Below are 19,449 nucleotides of genomic sequence, written 5' to 3'. Positions count from 1 at the left end.
ATGCAATGCTAAATAGTTTTGCTTGAGTGCTCAAGCCCATGGTCATGAATATTTAAATGTCGTGGTTTTTTTTTTAATTCCTGGAAATTGTTCATCATCTTCTGTCCCTTGAGCACTATTTTGAAAAAAAGAAACCTTTCTTGGGCATCAGCTTCTGCCTACATACACTAGTCCTCCATGGACCCTTTCTACATATTTGTCTAGCAATGGTGCTGCCTTTGCTAACGACAACAGCAGTGGAAATACTGCCAGTGGGTTTAGATCATAACATTTTGCAGGGGTAACTTTGCAAAAAAACATATGGGGGTAAGCAAGACCACTTTGTTTCACCCTAAGAACACAAAGAAAAGAGTCCTCAAGCCACACTTTGATGGTAATTTCTTTAGGAGATTGTATGCTGTAATCTGTTTCTAAAACTGTATGCAGACTTCTCAGTAACTTCCATTTGTCTAATTTATTCAATAAGAAGCCAACCAAGAAGCTTTCTAACTGCATACTGCAATGCGAACTTGTCTACAGCTGTTTCTGTCATTTTACAGTAAATGTGAAAGTCTGACTTTCCCCAAACTATAATTTCATTTGCATTTATCTCTACATTTACGTACCAAAGGTAGAAAAATAAATTAAATTTTAGATTATGATCTATATTCTAAGATGTAAGAGTTTCTCAGGTGCCTACTTCAATCAATGTTAATTTACATTCTAATGCACCTACAGTTTGAGACATATCTACATCTTTCTTTTTTTGCTGCTTGGCAGAGTTTTGTCTCCTCGGTAAGCAGCCTTCCTATGAACCAGCAGGTGTGACTTTTTTCTTTGACTTTCAGTGAGAGCTGGGAATAAAATGGTTTTATTTATTGATTATATATTCAAGTGAGCACATGGAAAATCATCTACTCTACCTTCCTTGTTTTTTTATCGGTAATGTGTTTGAAATAACCTTTCCCAAGTTACCCTACAAAGTTTAAGAAGGATAAGCTTTTTCTTTACACTGTGAGTTCTCAGTGTGTATGGAAGAGACTACAGGAAAAAGAAAATGGCAACTAATTAAGAGCTATTGGGCCCATTCCTCTGCAGGAAGAGACTGTGCACAACTCCTAGAAAAAAAGAAAGGAGAAAAGAGCTGATCTTGTTTCACTTCATACTTCAAAGAGCTGCAAAAGACACCTCTCAAAATGGGTAACGCTCGGCCGGGAGAATATTTTTCTGCTGCTATATCTATGATGATTATTTAAACCTTGTCTGAATCACTGAAACTGAGATTTATTTGACTTTCCCAGGTCAGCTTCAGAGTCAATGGATGCAGCTTATGTTTTGCTCACACACTTCTCTGAGTACTCTGCCTGGTCTTTTTCAAGTGCCACCATTGCGTTCCCTTTTTATAACACCGAACATTCAATTTCCTTTTATGCTGTTAACAGGTCCTACAACAATTTCTTTCTGTTTTACATTGTATTCCTCCCATTCTCAGTCCAGCACTCTCAGGTTCAGTCACTGCTCTTCTCTTGACATACTTTTGCAGGATAATAATGTTCACTTCCAAGTTTAATTTTTCATTTCTTCCTAACTTTCCTCTAGGTCCTTGACCTTTCTTTAGTCATGTCCTTCTGCATGTGTCTCAGACACCTAATGATGCCTTTACGCCACATCCCTCCGTCTTGGCACTAACAAGAATGAGCAGTTTCCCTCTGCCCATTCTTAACAACGCCATCGCCTTTGCTGTGTCCAAACATGGAACAATCATCCACTATTTCTAGAGCCTTAAGAATGGCCTTCTACTTTTATTTATTTATTTCTAATTTAAATATTTTCAAGAGCTGCTGAGATAACACAGATTCCCAGTTTTGCTAAAGGCAAACAGAGAAATGCCTCCATTGACTCCATGGTTTGGAGGAATGCTGCTTCTCCTGAGTGTGGTTGCTCCAGTGAAAGCTTCTTATCATACACTGCTTGAACCACTGTTTCCTAGTGGCCTCTACACTAGGTTAGTTCTTCCAGTTCTGGCACCTTCCACAGGTGGTCAAGGCTTTCTGCCTTCCAGTACATTGACAGGAAGATCATCTATGACTAACATCACTTTCTTCAGCCTTCTGTATCTGCAGAAAGTGCTACAGAATAACACACGTGGAACACACAAGCAAAGTAAACATGCATACAGGCACAGGAAGGCTACTGCTGCAGCCAGTGTGATCCCATTGCCACTGGGAGCATGCCTCTTGTGAACAAAGCTAATCTGTGTGGCAGGCTGCAGAACCAAGGTTAGTTGCCTGTGCTGCTCATTCATCTCTACTTTACAATTAATGATCAGTTTGAAAAGAGTCTTTTCCTTTAATCTCTCAAGTTATATTTAACTGGTGTGCTTGAATCTGCCCATCTCAGTGGGCACAGCTCTTAGATCCTGCAACACTTTCATTCTTATTTCCTGCAACTTAAGAAGAGCTTTATACCTTTCATAAGAGCCATTAATTTCAGCCACAAACAACAAACCGCTTTTGCCATTTTGGCATGCAATAAAATGAAGAGCCAAATTCTGTTCCCAGGGGAACTGGTCAAAGTCAGAAACAGCAAAGCTGAACTTGGGTGGCTCAGGCAGGTATAATGATATTGTTGTGACTCTCTCTTTTCTTCTTCTTCTTCTTCTTCTTCTTCTTCTTCTTCTTCTTCTTCTTCTTCTTCTTCTTCTTCTTCTTCTTCTTCTTCTTCTTCTTCTTCATCATCATCATCATCATCATCATCATCATCTTCTCCTTCTCCTCCTTTAAAACTAGTGAATGCTTAAAGTTCCAGTTGCAATGCTAGTGCCTACAGGTTAAAATTCTCCCAACTTAACAACCTTACATGAACTTCACTAGAAAATAGTTTGGAGAAATGGAGGTTGCCATTGACAGCAGGTGCTTCCCATTGCACATTTGCACAGATAACAAGGAAGTTCAGAGTTAAATGAAAAAGAACTTAAAGGAAAAAAAAGTTCTGAAATGTCTTTGTCTCTTTCCTAAGGGTATTAATTAATATTTAAAAAGTGAGTTACAAAGGAACTTTTTTTTATGGTAAGGTAGCCCGTAATTGCCCGTTGCAAGCTCTTTTGCTCTTCACTTGGAAAAAATTCACATTGGCTGGTGTAAATGACAGGATTGGACTGGAGGAACTGGTATTTCGACTGATACTGATGCCAGAGCATGAAAGATTAGAAAATGGCATCTAATGTATAGAATATTGTTTTTCAGTTGAACCTAGTGATCACATGCACATAAGAAAAAGAATAGTTACTTTTCCAGACGGTGGGAAAAAATGGAGAAAAACAGCTTTTGTGATTATTAAGGTAAAATAACAACAAAAAAATCAGTACAAAAAATGCTTATTAGGACTACTGGGTAGTATTATTATACAGCTAGCAGTAATCTATAAACATTCATTGGAATTGTCACTGAGGCCAGAATGGTTGAAAATTACTAGTGCACAGATAATTAATGTTAGAAGTTTTCATAAGCTTTTTCTTCTCAAATTTGTATCAATTGTGGGGGAAAAACCCAGAAAAACTACAAAAATCTATGACTCTATTTCACATTTTCAAACTTTTTGGGTGATCCACATATCCTTGCTAAAACATCACCACTTCACTCTCTTTACTATGCAGTATAACTCAAATACATTTTATTTACCTTAACGATCTTGATGAGAGTCTTCAGCTGGTAGATGTGAAGCTGAAGGTCTAATCTATCAGCCAACCACATAGATATGACTTTCATGGAGCCGCTGTACCATTGCTGAAAGAGAGGATAAAAAAAAAAAACAAACACCAAACAACCCTGAATTATTCATTTAACAGATTTGGTAATGAGAGGTAATGAAACACTTTGAAATGATCACAGATCAGCACTTGAAGTCAACAATCATATAATTTCCTGTTAAGAGAATTGCACGGGTCAGTAGGAAATCAAATAACTTGACCCAGACTGTTCTTTGCATGAATTAACAGCTGCCATTTTATTTTTCAGCTATAATATTTTCAAGCAAAATAGTGTTATGTGCTTAGCTATCTGTCAGTGAGAATGGATATTAAGTACACACTTACATGAGCTAAACAGCAAGGGAAAAACAGGTAGGATGACATCCTGGGACAGATTTTGCTACCCTTAGATTTTCCAACACAAACTAGAAAACAGCATCAAACAGAATAACAACTCTGTCTTATTTCTTTAAAATATTTTAGCATGGAAAATTTTCAGAAATACGTGGAAATTGTATTTATGTGCGGTCAAAACAACCCTTCACCCTGCTCAAAATCAACACGTTCAGGTTTTGCTTTCTATTAATTGCTGATTATGAATGCAGCCTACCTTATTTCCCTTTCATATCGTAGGTATGGGTATGTTTTCACTCAAAGCTCCACAAATGGATGTGGCAAGAATAAGCTCTCTGCTGCTGGTGTCTATGTTACCGCAAAAAAATGCTCAGATCTAAATAGCTACTATAGAAGTTCTTCCCCATTAACTGGATTAAAAGAGATTTTACTAAACATAGTTGCAGCCATTTGCATCCCCCTCCTGTAAAATACCAACCAGATGTCATTTAGTCAAACTGGAAAAAGGAAGGGATTTTTTTTTTCATTTTAGCAGTGAGAGATTAAAAGAGTTTGTGTCGTGGCTCTGTTTCAAGTCACATTCCCCACAGGGAAGAGGCTTACGTTCCTTTCTAATGTAATTTCCCGTGTCTTTAGAAAAAACATAGATATGCAAAAAAAGAGGAAATTTGGCATTTTGAAATGGCCTTTTTTACAAGATATGCCTTGCAAAATAATCCAAAAGAAGGCTCTTACACGTCTCGTGAGCCATTTCTATATTCATGAATAAAATGAAATCTATACAGAAAACAGTGAGGACAAATTACTAGTACGGGATGTAACAACAAAGAAAAGTAGAATTCTTTAATCAAAAGGGAAGCTGCCTGGGAAAAGTTTTAAATACAGTAAATACCCGTAAATACTTTTTCTTTACTGGAAACAAAGTCTCATTTCATTGCAGTCATCAGTTTTAAGGTAAGTTTGAAATAAGAAAGAAGATTTTCATGTAGTGCTGACTTCTGTTTCTATTTAACGTGTTCAAATATATTTTAATTATAAACCGATGGAAATGAATTACTTTTTCTCCAATTAATTTCTTGTTTTTTAGCGGTAAAGTGAGCAAACACACCATACACACCTCATAGCAGCAGACTGCACATTTCATAAAAGTGATTTGATTTACTGAGTAAAATATGGGCCCAACTGTATATCCACATGATATGGTTTTTAATCCCTGATTGGCATTCTCATATGATTTATATCATTTCATGTGTTACACGCATGCTTGTTTGGCTTTCCTTCATATGTACCTGCAAAATATTTTTCACATGCCAGAGTTGTTAGGAAGTGGCAGCTCTTAGATGGCAGCTGTTGTATGCATACAGATGTCTGGAAAACTATAATACACAGTTGAGCTGATTCACTCCGTGAACTCTACTGATCTAATCAACATGAAGATTCATACACCAAGCATTCCACCTTTGTCTGCAGAAAGCTGAGCCCAACTATTATATTATCACCCAGACTCTACAGTTGTTGATAATAATTAATGCAAAGAGCATGATTTTAGTAGAGAAGTTTTCTCAGCAATGATATTCTTCCATAGAAAAATAACATAAGCAATCCAACAACATCTACAATGTGTCTGTTTTGCAACAAACGAGTGGCGGAAAGCAGAAGAGATGGAAGTTGCTCATACGATCAAACTCCAGGCAGGGTTGAAAATCCTGTCACTGGTTGCCCTTCGCACCAGCACTGACGCATTGCTGAGAACAGTCCCAGGCCCAGTTATCTCTCTAAATGTGTTTTAAAACCCAGACAGATAACTTAATTAAGACGGATGCAGTTCAAATTAGATTCAAATCAGACTCTCTCTATATATCTGTGATATGCTTCCTTGCACCAAGTAGAAAGCGAAGAAATTGGAGGGGAGCAATTTTGCTTCTCAGATTTGTGAGTTAGATAACATAGCACGTTTTCCTGACTACTCTTAGCATGTTAAACTGTGAGTAAACATGGTTAATTCAATGATTGCAAAGTGATACTATGATACTTTGCTGCCCTGAACACATATGCTGCTCAGAAAAAAAAAAAAAAAGACTTGTTAGAAAAATATACACTCTTATTTTTAAGACTTATTTTAAATAAAAATCCAATCAAGTGTATTTTTTGTGCTCTCCTAGAGAGGGATACCAGACTTGCCATTCACTACTGGCCTTATACCTCTGAGTGTTGTGTGCTCGGTGCAGCCCGAAGCTGTAGACGCATATATCTGCAGCACTTCGTAAGAAAGAAAGTAAACATCTCACTGTTCCTTCTTTTGGAGTCTGCTAAAACGCACAGCACTGGCGATGGTGGACTCCAAGGGCACATGTTTTGGCAACCCTGAGAACGTGTGAGAGGCAGGGGTGCATCCACGGACGCCTACTGCAAACTCACAAGGCTCGGCGCTTTGACAATGGACCTTACTACCCTGTTTTTAAGTGATAACAATTGAAAATAATCCTTCTACGTGGTTTTAAGAAAAAAAATTGCTTTTCTGCTAATAGCGATAGCACTGCAAGGACAGGAGGACCCTGCAGATGCCAGTGATACAGCATGAGTGCCGTATTCTTTGCAAGAGTAAAACAGTGTTTGTTATATAATTTTTGCGCATTGGCACATAACAGCAGCCAACCACTTTAACAAAAATATGTTTGCCTCCGCGTTCCCCTCCTCTTTTTATTCATAGCTCATCCAGCTCCTGTAAGGGCATGCATTACTCTCTTCATTTTCCTGAGATACCTCTTTTGAAGTAAAAAATAAGAGAAAAGGAAAGGCTAGGGTTGACTCTGTGAGACCCCTGTATTTATTCACACTTATTGTGCATGACTGTAGACTGGTAAATCATATTAGCAGCCCGTCTCCCCATCAAGCTGCTACTTGCTTTCCAGCCCTGGGAAGGTTCAACAAATCAACAGGAGCACGGAAAACAGAACATCAGTCTAATCTAGTGTTTAAGGTGAAGTTTTCAAACCCAATCTAAGAAGATCTTTAGAGCAAGCAACAAGCTGAAGGGCTCAGAAGGTGGTATTGACAATGAAAGAGTGCTGAAATATTGAGAAGCGCAGCACTTGTGCATTTTTAATAACAAGAGGGTCAACAAGGACACAGCTCCCTCAGTGCCAATAGTTGCCACACCAGGGCTATAAACGCTCTCAGTTCATCAGATTTCTTAAACAGTTCATCAGCTTTCTTAAACACCCTAAACCCCCTCGGCGGACCTTTAGTCTTAAATTAACAAACCAAAGCAATGAAAGAGGGTGCAGCTTGAATGGCCAGCATTGATCCCCAACGGGGCTCGGCACGGCTACAGGCACTGAAAAACTCTCCCCATTGTGGGGAGGGATTGACAAACCTCCTGGCCTAAATAGTCCAGCTGAGGCGGGCTGGAGGCACGCAGCTGTAAAGGGCTCCCCGCGCCCCGCTCCCGCGCTCACAATGCGCCGGGCAGGAGCTCTTTGTCCGGCCCAGACTCTGCAATTTTCTAACAAGGATTAAAGTTGTTTCTCGGCAGGGCCGGTGAAAGGCGATTTAGCAACATACCGTGCTTTCTTCAGGCGAGTTAAAGAGAAGTAGTTAAGGAATTTCTTTATTCTGTTGACTGGTGGAAACACAAAACAAATATATTAAATATTCACCATCTTTCTGGGTGCCTGAGCTATCACGTTTGCAGAACGCTTCAATTAAATATAACACTTCTCGGCTGAAAGCAAGCACTTCAGATTTATTTTTGAAGTTTGATAAAAAGGTACAGCTGTTTGCCACCTGGAAGGAGGCTCAATACATACTAACACAATGCTTCGCTCCTCCTAGGCCTGGTATTCCTAGCATCTGATACACAGGACCCCATAGAGCTTCTCTATCTTGGCTACTCTTGATAAATGGGAACTGTTGAAATGCTTTTTCTGCTGAATATGGCAGGAGAACAGCTTTTCTAGGAACACATTTTATCTTCCTTCCGAAGCCTTTACCTCACTTGGTTCAGAATTGAGTTGCTCAGATGACAATGGGATGTTTTTACTTCCTCTGGCTCTACATTTCCTCCTAGGAACAACAACCAAGTATTCCTGCTGAAGAGACTGCACATCAAGGGTAGTACAAGCTACAGCATGGAAGACACATTTTAAGCATGCTACATTTAAGTGCTTAAACTCCTATAGCCATAGTTCTATAGTATTTTTTTTCAACTTTTTAATAGTTAGCAAAAGTAGTATATTAAGGAACATTAAAACATTTTAAAAATGTCACTTGATTTAAGAATAGACAAGTTATTCCTTTGAAATGCAAACAGCAAAAGTTAGAAACAAGTTCCTAATTTGAGATTCAAAATTTATGTCCCTCTTTGTAAGTTATGAACAATCACACTGATGTCCTTTGCTAAGTGCTAACATTAACGAGTGAAACCAACGTTATTTATAGTGCCTTTGAAAACACTCTCAGGTTTAGAAGTTACAGCTGTATTTTCAAGTCTATGTACGGCTATCACTCTCCTAAGTGAGGATTTTCACCTGGACACTAAAGAGTTCACAGAGTATCCTGCAAAAAAACTGGGGAAGGTTTTCTCAACCTGTGGGCCACCACGACACATCAGAAGGTGCTCTGCAAAATGTCTGCATCTTTTAAATACATCCAGGAACAACAAAATAAGAAATAAACTCAGAAGAACTAACGTTCAAAATAGCTTTGAATTTTTGCAGAAATTAAAAATATTTAGTTGTTAAGTAAGAACAACAACAAAGTAACTTTGCACAAGATGTTACCACTGTTCCCTCTGGTTTAAGTAGTCTGTTGATGAAGAAAGCCTGAGAAACCACGGAAGGCTGAAGCAACTAGAGGTAGACATAGACAAAACAAAACATAGATTTGCATCCAGAAATTTTGTTTGTACTCTCTTCTCACCCCATCAATTCCAATTCCCAGAACAGACAATTTTTGAACTGGTTAGAATAACCATTTTCTTTTCTTTTGGAGGGACACCAGAATTTGTTGACTTAATGCAGCGCCTTCCCAGCACCCCTTGCTGTGTCTTTATGGCCCTGGGAGGAACAAATTATCTCCCCAGTGACTTTTCTTCGCTAGGCTGGACCAGTCGTAAATGTGGCTCAACCTGTGAGGCACTTTCAGTTGCATTTCCAATGAGGATTACTGTTTCAGTGATCAGGAAAATGAAAGAGCAGAAGATTGGGAAACCTCAGAGAAGAGAAAGGTCTCAGACTAAGAGCTTTCCCACTCTGCTATCAGCTCCACATGGCTTCACAGGGATAGCCCATACCCTTCAGCAACAGATCATCCAACTCTGTCAGAATGTAACTTCTTGTTATACGTATGCTCATAGTGTCACAACATCAAATGTTGAGTTAGGTTTGATTCTGAGCATCCTCATAGTTTACGGTGCAGTCCCTGAAAAAAAATCCAAAGCTCAGAATTTTGCCTTTTTGGGAATCCCATGCAAAGGTGGTATTTTTTCTTTCCAGTGTTTCAACATTATGATGATGAATATAGGGAGAAGGAGTTGACATTACAACTGCGCAGAGAGTCAGAATTCTATCTCCAGCTTATGAACAATGCTCAAGCACTTCTTCACCTACACTTCTTGTACATTTATTATATCCAGGACACATTTGTTTTATTATTTACAACACTTAAAATTTGTCTAATCAATTCAAATACTAAAACTTAAATGTATCTTTTCATCAAATAACAGTATATATCCTTTAATTTGCAGGCATCAGATCAGAGAAGGCTTCAGGGCTTGCCTTCACATTTTCTTAGATGCTCAGAAAGTTCAAGGAGAATAATACTAGTTTTGGGAATCAACACGTCACTACTTCTAGTACTTTTCCAATTCTTTTCTTTTTTTTTTCCCCTAGGAATATTCATTTTTAAAAAATGAAAAGAATAAAAATAGATCTAAGCACAAGTAGAAAATTCCTGGAGTCAACCTTGTTGGCACTATGGCGTTTGTGAGCTGCACAAACAAATGAAGACTTCTCCCTACACTAAAAAACAGATATTTAAAGCCCTGGATCTAAAAAACACAAATGACTAAATCAATATTAAGTTTAACACAAATAAACTCCATTTATCTACAGTCCCCCATTTCACGTCAATTCCTTCCCACATTCTCATTAAGAAACTGTTCAAACATCCCTTGTGTCATTCACTTCTGCTGTCATGGTCTCCAGCCTCCTGTTCCCTCACATGCTCCTTTTTTACACCAAGCCACTGAAGAACAACTCTTCCTCCCCACCACTGTATTAGGCTTCTAATGCTATGTAGTGCTTACCAACCCATCTTCCTGAAAGTGTCTCGAGCTACAAAAGCTTCCATGTTTTGCTTTCTCCTATAGGCCTGAAATGTTAAGCTAAATTTTGAACATCCAATTTTGGGATATGCAAAAATGTTCACAGCCTGAATTCCAGCTACATGTAACAGGAAAAGAGAAGAGAGAAAGAAACCACATACTGTGGGGTCTGTTTCCATGCAAATGTCTCGTGATGCAGGGATCAGGACTGAGATTTCCTTAGTTTGTTGATTTCAAATTAAAAAAAAAGTGTATTTTTCAGGAGAAAAGTGAATTCCTCCTATTTTAAAAAAGGCTTATAATTAGAAGCTGACTAGTTGCTATGGAACTGCTGCCAATTCACAAATATGTATGCTTCTTTATTACAAAATACACAGTCCTCAACTCTCCATACATTGCACACAATATTTACTCTACTTTATAATGCCCCCAACCTTTGGGTTTTTTTTTCTGGCTTCTTCACATATGGTGGATGCGCAGGGAAACTGGAAATTTGCAAAATTAGACATGCAGAACTCCCTTCCTTATCTGGACATATGTAATGTCACTGTTCTGATTTTAAACACCAGGCACTAACATAATGCTCATGACCACAAGAGACTAACAGCACAAACAGTTTGCCCACTCCGCTCTGGATATGCAGTCTACCTGTGAACAGTACTTCCATAGGTTATTCTGGTGCTAAAACTCTCCGGAGCAAACACTGTTAGTCTCATTGCACTGTGTTGTGTGGCACTTTGGGTGTATCTGCAAACATCCTCCAAGGCACAGAATGGGGAACATCACATGAATGAGCTTGAAATGAAAGCCAGCTTGGATCCTCAAAATAAACAAATGAAAATAGTGTGAAATGACCGAGATTTTCATCATTACAACATTAACCTCATGCTATACAAGCTCTAGTTTTACAAACCCTATGAATGCTTGTAGCTGCAGAAATGCAGCTAAATGCACGTGTAGTATTCCGAGGTTGAAGGTCCCCAATCAGTCCACCTGTAAGGCACGCCACTGAGGCACCACTCCTGCTTTTGCCCAGCCATCCTGGGTTCCCAGAGGAGCCCCTGGAGTGAGGCCTCTGTGCCAGGCACCAAACGCCAGGTGGACCAACTCTGTGATGCAGCTTTTGGGTACCCCCCCATGCTAGTAGCTCTTGCCCTGACGTGTTCCATATAAACTCCTGTTCCAGGTTAAGTACAAGTTAAGTACATATTTTAATTAGAGTCTTTAAAATAACAGGGGTTCCCCTGTGTGAATATTTACATGCAGCTTATTCCTTCCCACCTCAGCAGCCTTGGCTCATCACTCACTTACTCCACACAACACTGCAGTGGCCCATGACGAGGCTGGCTGCAGCTGTGAGGCCGACAGAGATGCATGGCGCGGCAGCCACCCCTCTGCTGGGCACAAGGCCTGGGAGCACACGGGGCAGTGCCCAAACGGAGCACAGCCTCAGCCTGTCCCCCTCTGCCTTCTCTCCTCTGCAGTGCCCTTGGATTGAACAGGTGCCTGGTTTGCTTTCCATCTCTGACTCTATAGCACACGTGCACTTTTTGAGCTATGCAGATTTTACAACTGGGTTGCTATTTCTTTTTTTCTTTTGAGCTGTTATTTGTAGTACTTGTCTCGCACACAGCAAATACTTTTGGTACAACATAGTATAAAGGACAGCCAGCAATATGTAAACTAAGGAAACACAACAAAATACTCAAAAACATTTAAAGGACATGATCTCTGTGTAGGTCAAAACTCCTGCACATGTACAACAGTGTATAAGCTTCAGTGCCCCTTGATGAAGCAGGCTACAAAGCTCCTTCCACTAATAGCCCACAAACTTTGGCAGCAGATTCAGAGCACTCTGCAGCAGCCTCACCTGGTGCTATTTTGATTTACAACATAGCAACCTCTTTCTGTTACTTCAAACCTATTTTAATAAAATAAGATTATTCTCATACTTCCTAACACCATCTTTCTTGTCCTAAGGTCAACGATGCAGTTGTGTGTCTATTTGTGAACACTTCCACGGTGTTTTACTTGATTTTGCTTTTTAAACTAAGCTTGACTCAAACGAAACACGAGTAAAAATATCAGCCCCACAAGCAGGGTTTCAGAAACCACATGGTTCTCCTGCTGTTTGGATGTGTGTGAATTACAGTACATCAAGAAATCAATATTCCCTAGATGGTGCTTGTGCCTGGCACTTCATGGTGAACAAACATTAGATAAGACAATATAAATGGTACAATCCTTATTGATTTCTCTCGACTGCGTAGAATGTGAAAGCTACAGCCACAGTTAACACTTACTGACAGACTCATCTAAAGTTTCAGTGTTGTTTTATATTTTTATAGTTGGCCATGCTCAATTGATTCCATTAAGTTGCCAGACACATTTCAAGCCGTTGAGATAAGAGAAAAAAATGCAGTGCCTGGAATGAGATGCTGCTACTTTGTGCCTAGCAGGATAAAAAGGTTAAAGGACTAAATTGCGCCTGGATGTTGGAAGGAGTTCTCTTTTATTTGATAGAATTTGTTATTGTTTTTAGTGAATGGATACTGTGAGTGATGGATAGATGCATTTAACTACATTAAATAAATGACTGAACAGTATAGACCAAAAACGTCTATGGGGAAACTGTACCACAACCTCCCAATGTTATGGCCCCTCCCCCCCCCAGACAAGCAAAAAACCTGGCGGTTCCACCTCCCTGTATGATAAAATTCCCTCAGAAAAAAAAAATGGATTGGCTTTAAAACCTTGAATTTGGGATTTTTTTTCTTCCTGTCTTCCTGCTTTGAATCAGGATCCGCATTTTAAATTGCCTTTGTATAGCAATTTACATTTTGTTCTTTTTACAGAAAAAAGTGAAATTCTCATAAAATTGTGGGAAATTAGAGGGTGGGACTGAATACCAGGATATTGGATTCAGTGTTCTGAAAAATAGTTTTTTCTTTCCCTTTCATACCCCAAAACCAAAAGCTCTTTTAGTAAGATATCAGAATATCTATTTCATAGATTCTTACTCCCCTGCTGGGAAGATTTAAATAATATGATTAAATTAGTGTGAAAAGGGTGGCAGACACCTATACTATGAATACCAAATGCAGACTGAGTTACAGGGTACACAGTGTCCTCGAGAAAATCATTCAGATATTTTTTGAGCTGTTCGATACGTAACAAGGTGGAAATTCAGAAATTAAAATCGGAATCAAAACTGAAGAAGCAGGGAAATGAATCCAACCAGAAACATCACAAACGCAGCCATTGTGGTAAAGTTTCCTCCAGAGAAAGCACCCTCGGCTACGCTGTAAGTTTTTTTTTTTTTTTACGCAGCAGTTTACAAAGTGCTGAATATTCTGATCCTGAAGCAGCAAACTCTGAAGCACTGAAAGCTTTGCCTTAAGTGTGCTGTGGTCCTATTGAGCTCAACAGTACTGAGCTTGGCTGGGCTGATAGCAGCATAATCAGCACCCTCTAAGAGCGGGCACTCAGTTTCTCAGTGTATCCCAGAAAAAAAAAATCAAAGAAAACTTCTATAATATAGGAAATCAGATAGGAATTACATTTTTTCAGTTTTCCAGTGAACCATTTTTCTCTTATAAAGATTTGTATCTTAAAAAAACAGATGGATATACTTGAAATCACCAGAAATAATTTAGTGAACTTTAAGCAGACTTTGAAAGTAAATTTGCAAGATGCTACTTGCATCTTGCAGAAGAAATTCATATATTTGAGCATGTTAATATAATACTTTTTCTGTTCACATTTGGTGACACTACCCACAATTTTCTCTAAAATTCTTTTACCAAAAAAGACACGACAAACTGTTTTAAATGACAAGAATTTCCCTCAGTCGAGTGAAAGCTGCAGAGTGGTTCTCATATCAAGTGCTTTCTATTTTCCCTATAAAATATTAGACATAATTAAAGGTGAGTTAAGACTTTGGTGAAAATCTAAAGACCATCGGAAAATGTGAGCACTGCTCAGCTTTTCAATTGCTTTTCTACTTCTCAGTTCTTTTAAATGGTTTTCTATGGCAGGAACATTTTTCTTAATTAGTCACAGCTAATTAGTGTTCTGGCATAGACAAGTAATCAGAAATGTCAGAGCTGCAAGGCTACATCTCCCTAATCCTTTGATAATAATTTAGCCTCCTGGGAGGGCCTCAAGCTGCGGTAAGTAGTGGCTGACAATAAGGCAAAATTAGGTGGGCAGCAGACCATTAGGATAGAAAAATAAAAAGCACTACCAAATCCTGCTGAGCACCATCAGGCAACTAACTACACTGCCAGATGAGGTGCCTGTTTAAGCCTGTGTTGTTAATTAGCTGATTCTACCAGACCTGCCACATATGTCCAGGTGCATCATGCAAAGATGTGTATTTCTGGGTTTGCGCCAAAGGACAATTTTGCACTGTGATCAAATTTCAAGAATCCGAGAAAGAAGGCCACATATTTCTTGAAGATTATTCTGACTTATCAAAGAAATGAGAAGATCAACAAGCTACAATCCATTTTTTGTCGAGTCTCTTAAGTAATTAGGCACGGTCCTCTCATGTTTCTCAGTTTAATACAAACACAGCTTTTGATTCAAACGTGGCCTTCAACCAGTTCCACCTAGTCTTAACTTGCTGAAGTTGCCCTGGCATAGAACCCAGATCAAAAAGTAGAGCTTTTGTCAAATTATACACTTGCAAATAATTACATAATAATGTAAGGTAAGATGACTTATTAAAATTAACGTGACAGGAAGCAATTTGAGAATGGGAAAAAAGTCACAGTTGAAGCTTTTCTACTAAAGCATTGTTGAATACTGGATACTACAGTCATGTTGCTTTTGAGGTAGACATGAGCAGCACAAAGAGTTGCTAGTACAGAAAGCTCTTGTGTAAAATATGTGTTTCTCTTAGCTGGGCACCACCAGCCCAAGGAAAAGCAATTGCACATTTTTAAAACAGTATTTGTAAAAGGTCAGAAAACTTAAACAAATGATGCCGTTGAGTGCAGCATTTGCTAAAAATGCAGTAGCAGATATGATGGCAAACAGAAATTAATCTGATGATTACTTTATATCTCCATGTAGGCAGAGAATGAAGTACGTAACACAATAATCTTTGCAGAATAATTCCTACCTCAAATAACCTCAAGTACATCACTGAACTTAAAGCGTCCACCCCTTCTTACTAACAGAAAAGGAAAATAGTATTTGTGACAAGGAAACACTACTAACATTTAGATCACATTGCTGATGATGTACAAGCTTCTTCAAAATTAAGAAAAAAGTATCACTTTGCATCTGATCTTTTGAAAAACAAAAGCCAAAAGCAGCTACAAAAATCTGGAGTGCTTAAGCATTTATACTGTTCATAAAGATGTTTGGTCTCTCTGCACTCCAAAGCAAGTTGTATAAGTTCCTCACCACCAACATCCATGCACTTGCTGTGTGAGGCCACAGACCCAAGGAGAGGCACAGACGTGAGCAGCCCCTGTGAGGCCAACAGGACTGTTCAGTCACACCACACCAGTTTGACACCCACAAGAGACAGGGATCAGGGCCAAAGTCAACACTGCTAACAGGTGCCATCATTGACAAGCCAACCAGGTGACCTTCTTGCCAACGCTGACCTTTGCAGGGTGAGCTGGGATTGTTCAGTCTGGAGAAGAGAAGGCTCAGGGGAGACCTTATCGCTCTCTACAACTACCTGAAGGGAGGTTGTGGTGAGGTGAGGGTCAGCCTCTTCTGCATAACTAGAAATAGGACTAGAGGGAATGGCCTCATGTTGTGCCAGGGAAGATTCAGGTTGGATATCAGGAAAAATTTCATCTCTGAAAGGATGGTCAGTTTCTGGAATGGGCTGCCCAGGGAGGTGGTAGAGTCATCAACCCTGGAGGTGTTCAAGAAACAATTAGATGTTGTACTGAGGGACATGGTTTAGTGGGAAATATTGATAGGTGGATGGTTGGACTGGATGATCTTAGAGGTCTTTTCCAACCTTGGTGATTAAATGATTACTATATCTATGATTATTAGCACTCTGACTACTTCATTGTATTTATGATAAGCTTGCATCAGTGGAAAAACTTTCAAGTTAAGTTGCATCAATGGCTGAACACTGATGGGTTAAAATTGTTCTCTGAAGTAATTCTTTATTTCTTAAAGAAGCAATCAATTATTGCATAGAAATATCATCACATATATAGTCAATAAAATCAGAATTGTACATCTGTTTATACTGTTAAGTTTTTCATGACAGACTCAACACAAGCATAGTCTATAAAACAATGTTCTTAAAGGCAAATAAAACTATTTTGAAGGGAAAATGTTTGAAAATATATATTTTTTTGTGTTCACACAATACTATTCATACTTTAGGTGCAAACAAGTAGAAGAAAGTGAGAATCTACCCAAGTAACGCTTAAGAAGTTTACATTCCTACAGAAAGTACTCCATCAATGTTTTACGCAGCGTTCTATGCAAAACTACTTTTTTAAGCTGAAGCTTGGTAGTCAAATTAAAATATGTTCTTAATTTATAAATCTAATGTCATTTAAAACGCTCAGAAACATGAATTAGTCCCGTTTGAATAATTCAAGTAGAAACATGAATGTAAGTCTAGGCAGTGATGATAACTTGACATGTTCATGGACATAGCATTGCTTGTACAGCAGTCAATAGCAAAACTTCCTTCAATTTTGATTGTGTTGAACCAGACTCCGTGTGAATTTTACAGATGGATTTTTTTTAATATCTGATAATTTTGTGATCAGATACAGAGCACTACTCCTTGATAGGCAGCACAAATGTTCTTACATCACTGAGGAGGCAGACTGTCTTTATAAATAAGAGGAGGCTTATTCAAAGTAGGAGCATTTTATATTTATCACAGCTTTGTGTAATTCTAGTTAAATATTTCTTTTTCTCATTCACTAAATTACTCTAACAGCTTTTTCTGAAAATAGTTTTTGAATCAGTGTTTGAAAAATGCTAAAAGCATAACTTTGTTTCTAAAATATTTTATTACAAATTATTTTTTTAAAATAATTTATTGGTTTAAATTACTAGGCTTAAAAAAGTTTCAGCGGTTGATGCTTTTGTCCTCAAATAAAAGTCTAAATCATTAAATAAACACAGGAGTGCCTTTATGATTTAGATGCTGTACACTGATTCTGCCTGGATCGCTGCAGCATTTATGTTAGAAAATTTTTGCTTTGAGTTTTTTAGTGACACAAACTTGCTTCACTGTAAGTTCATTGCTTTGGATTGCTTCAGTGGCATATAGGATTGGAGGAACTCATATAGATCAATTAAGCCTTCAGGAATCATGAACATGGAACAGACATTTAAGCCAAAGATACTGTAGATCATCCACAGGTACAACAAGTTACAAAACCTTGCTAGTGCTCTTTAAGTTCTGGTGTGTTAAAAACAACCAACCAAGCAAAAAATGCACAATTATAAACTGCTACAGATGATAGGAGATATATGTTATAAATTCCTGGGATGGGAAGGAATTAGGTAAGTAAATTTCCCAGCTGATACACTGAAGAGGACCACTATGGAATCCACAAAGTCCTAAGCATCACTGACAAATGGACAAAGCAAATAACTGTTTATGACTCCAAATCTGGTGACTAAATATGAGAAGGAGAGGGTGGCGTGCTGACCTCTGACTGGTGCTACCAGGAGAACCAAGCCATATTGTCCTGCATGCTGTCTATATCTCTTCCAGAGAAGGTAAGTAATGATATGCACTCACAAGCCAAGTAATACAGAGAAAAGGGAAGAAAAAAATAACCACCTTTGTTCTGCTGCATGATCAACTGAGGCACTGTAGAATAGAACTTAAATGGTTTAAAATTGTGCAGAAAAAACCCTGCAGCTCAGTCTTTTTTCAAAGTTTCCAGTAAAAATGAGCATCTCTCTCATAGGTAAAGATTCACTTCATAAGTTTAAATTCTATTCTGAATTTTCGTATTTGTACAGCATGGCGATGCTTTTCCAGGCTTCTCAAGAACCAATATAAAACAGTGCGTAACTTAAGCCTTCTTTCTAGTTTGAGACTTCTCAGATGGCGAGCCCTAAGATATCTGTGACCTGTTTGCAGACATTTCTACCTGTATCTATACTATTCTTAAATTCACATTTTCTTCTTTGATATGTGTACTACTTCATACAGTAGATATCCCATTTTCTTGGTCAGTGTAAGAGTTGCTAGCACATAGCAGTCCTAAATCACGTTAATGAAAGTCATGAATAAATAGTTTAAAAGCATACATGTTTTGATTAAAATAGCATGTGAGGTCTGATCTCATATAGATTGATAGTTACTATTTCTAGCGTACAGAGCAGTCTTTTTTTTGTTTGGATGAGATTTTTTAGTGGATGAAACACAGAAATGCACTTTTCTCATTTTGCTTGGCTGATTTCTTTTTATAATAGAAATATTGTATATTTTAAGGGGAAAACTGCAGTGACATATGTAGGTTGCTCTGAAAGTAATGCCTCCTATTTATTTCCATGGAAACAACAGCAGATACAGAGCACAATACCACTATTTGATGGAGCAAATTCTCAGCTACAAAACACTGCTTTTCAACATAGTCACCACCAGTAGCTAAGCATCTACTCCAGCAATGAACAGATACCTGCATACTGCACTGATAAAAATCTGGACCAGCAGAGATGACCCACTGTTTACAGCTGCTATGATGGCATTGTTGCTAGGAAAATATTGCCCACACAGTCCATCTTTCATTGGCTCGAACAGATGGAAGTCAGAAAGCATCAAATCTGGACTATATGGTAGATGTGTTAGGACAGTCCAGCCAACTTTGGCAATGTGCTCCACTGTCTTCAAACTGATATAGGGCCTGGTGTTATTGCTTCACAAGATAAAGGTTGTCTTCTTCTCTGGCCTGACTTCAGCTTAGTCAGCGTTGTGATGTAGCAGTCAGAGTTGATGGGTTGTCCAGGTTCTAGGAAATCCAGAATTGCCCCTTTCCTATCCTGAAAGTCAGTGCGTATCACTTAACCTACTGAGGGCTGT

The 19,449-nt window shown here is 38.6% G+C and overlaps 1 protein-coding gene across 10 annotated transcripts in view; it reads right to left on the bottom strand.

Moving 5' to 3' along the window:
• CADPS2 (calcium dependent secretion activator 2) overlaps positions 1–19,449 on the bottom strand; it is a 318,188-nt gene that overhangs the window by 1,402 nt on the left and 297,337 nt on the right. For all 10 annotated transcript variants that reach the window (XM_021384801.1, XM_021384808.1, XM_021384799.1 and 7 more), the window contains one exon: positions 3,660–3,764. In XM_021384801.1, the coding sequence (XP_021240476.1) occupies positions 3,660–3,764 (105 nt within the window). The remainder of the gene's footprint in view (positions 1–3,659; positions 3,765–19,449) is intronic.

The sequence above is a fragment of the Numida meleagris genome, chromosome 1 (genome assembly GCF_002078875.1).
Source record: "Numida meleagris isolate 19003 breed g44 Domestic line chromosome 1, NumMel1.0, whole genome shotgun sequence".
Classification (NCBI taxonomy): Eukaryota; Metazoa; Chordata; class Aves; order Galliformes; family Numididae; genus Numida; species Numida meleagris.
Note: the sequence above shows the minus strand (reverse complement) of the source record. Positions and strands in the feature narration are given on the sequence as shown.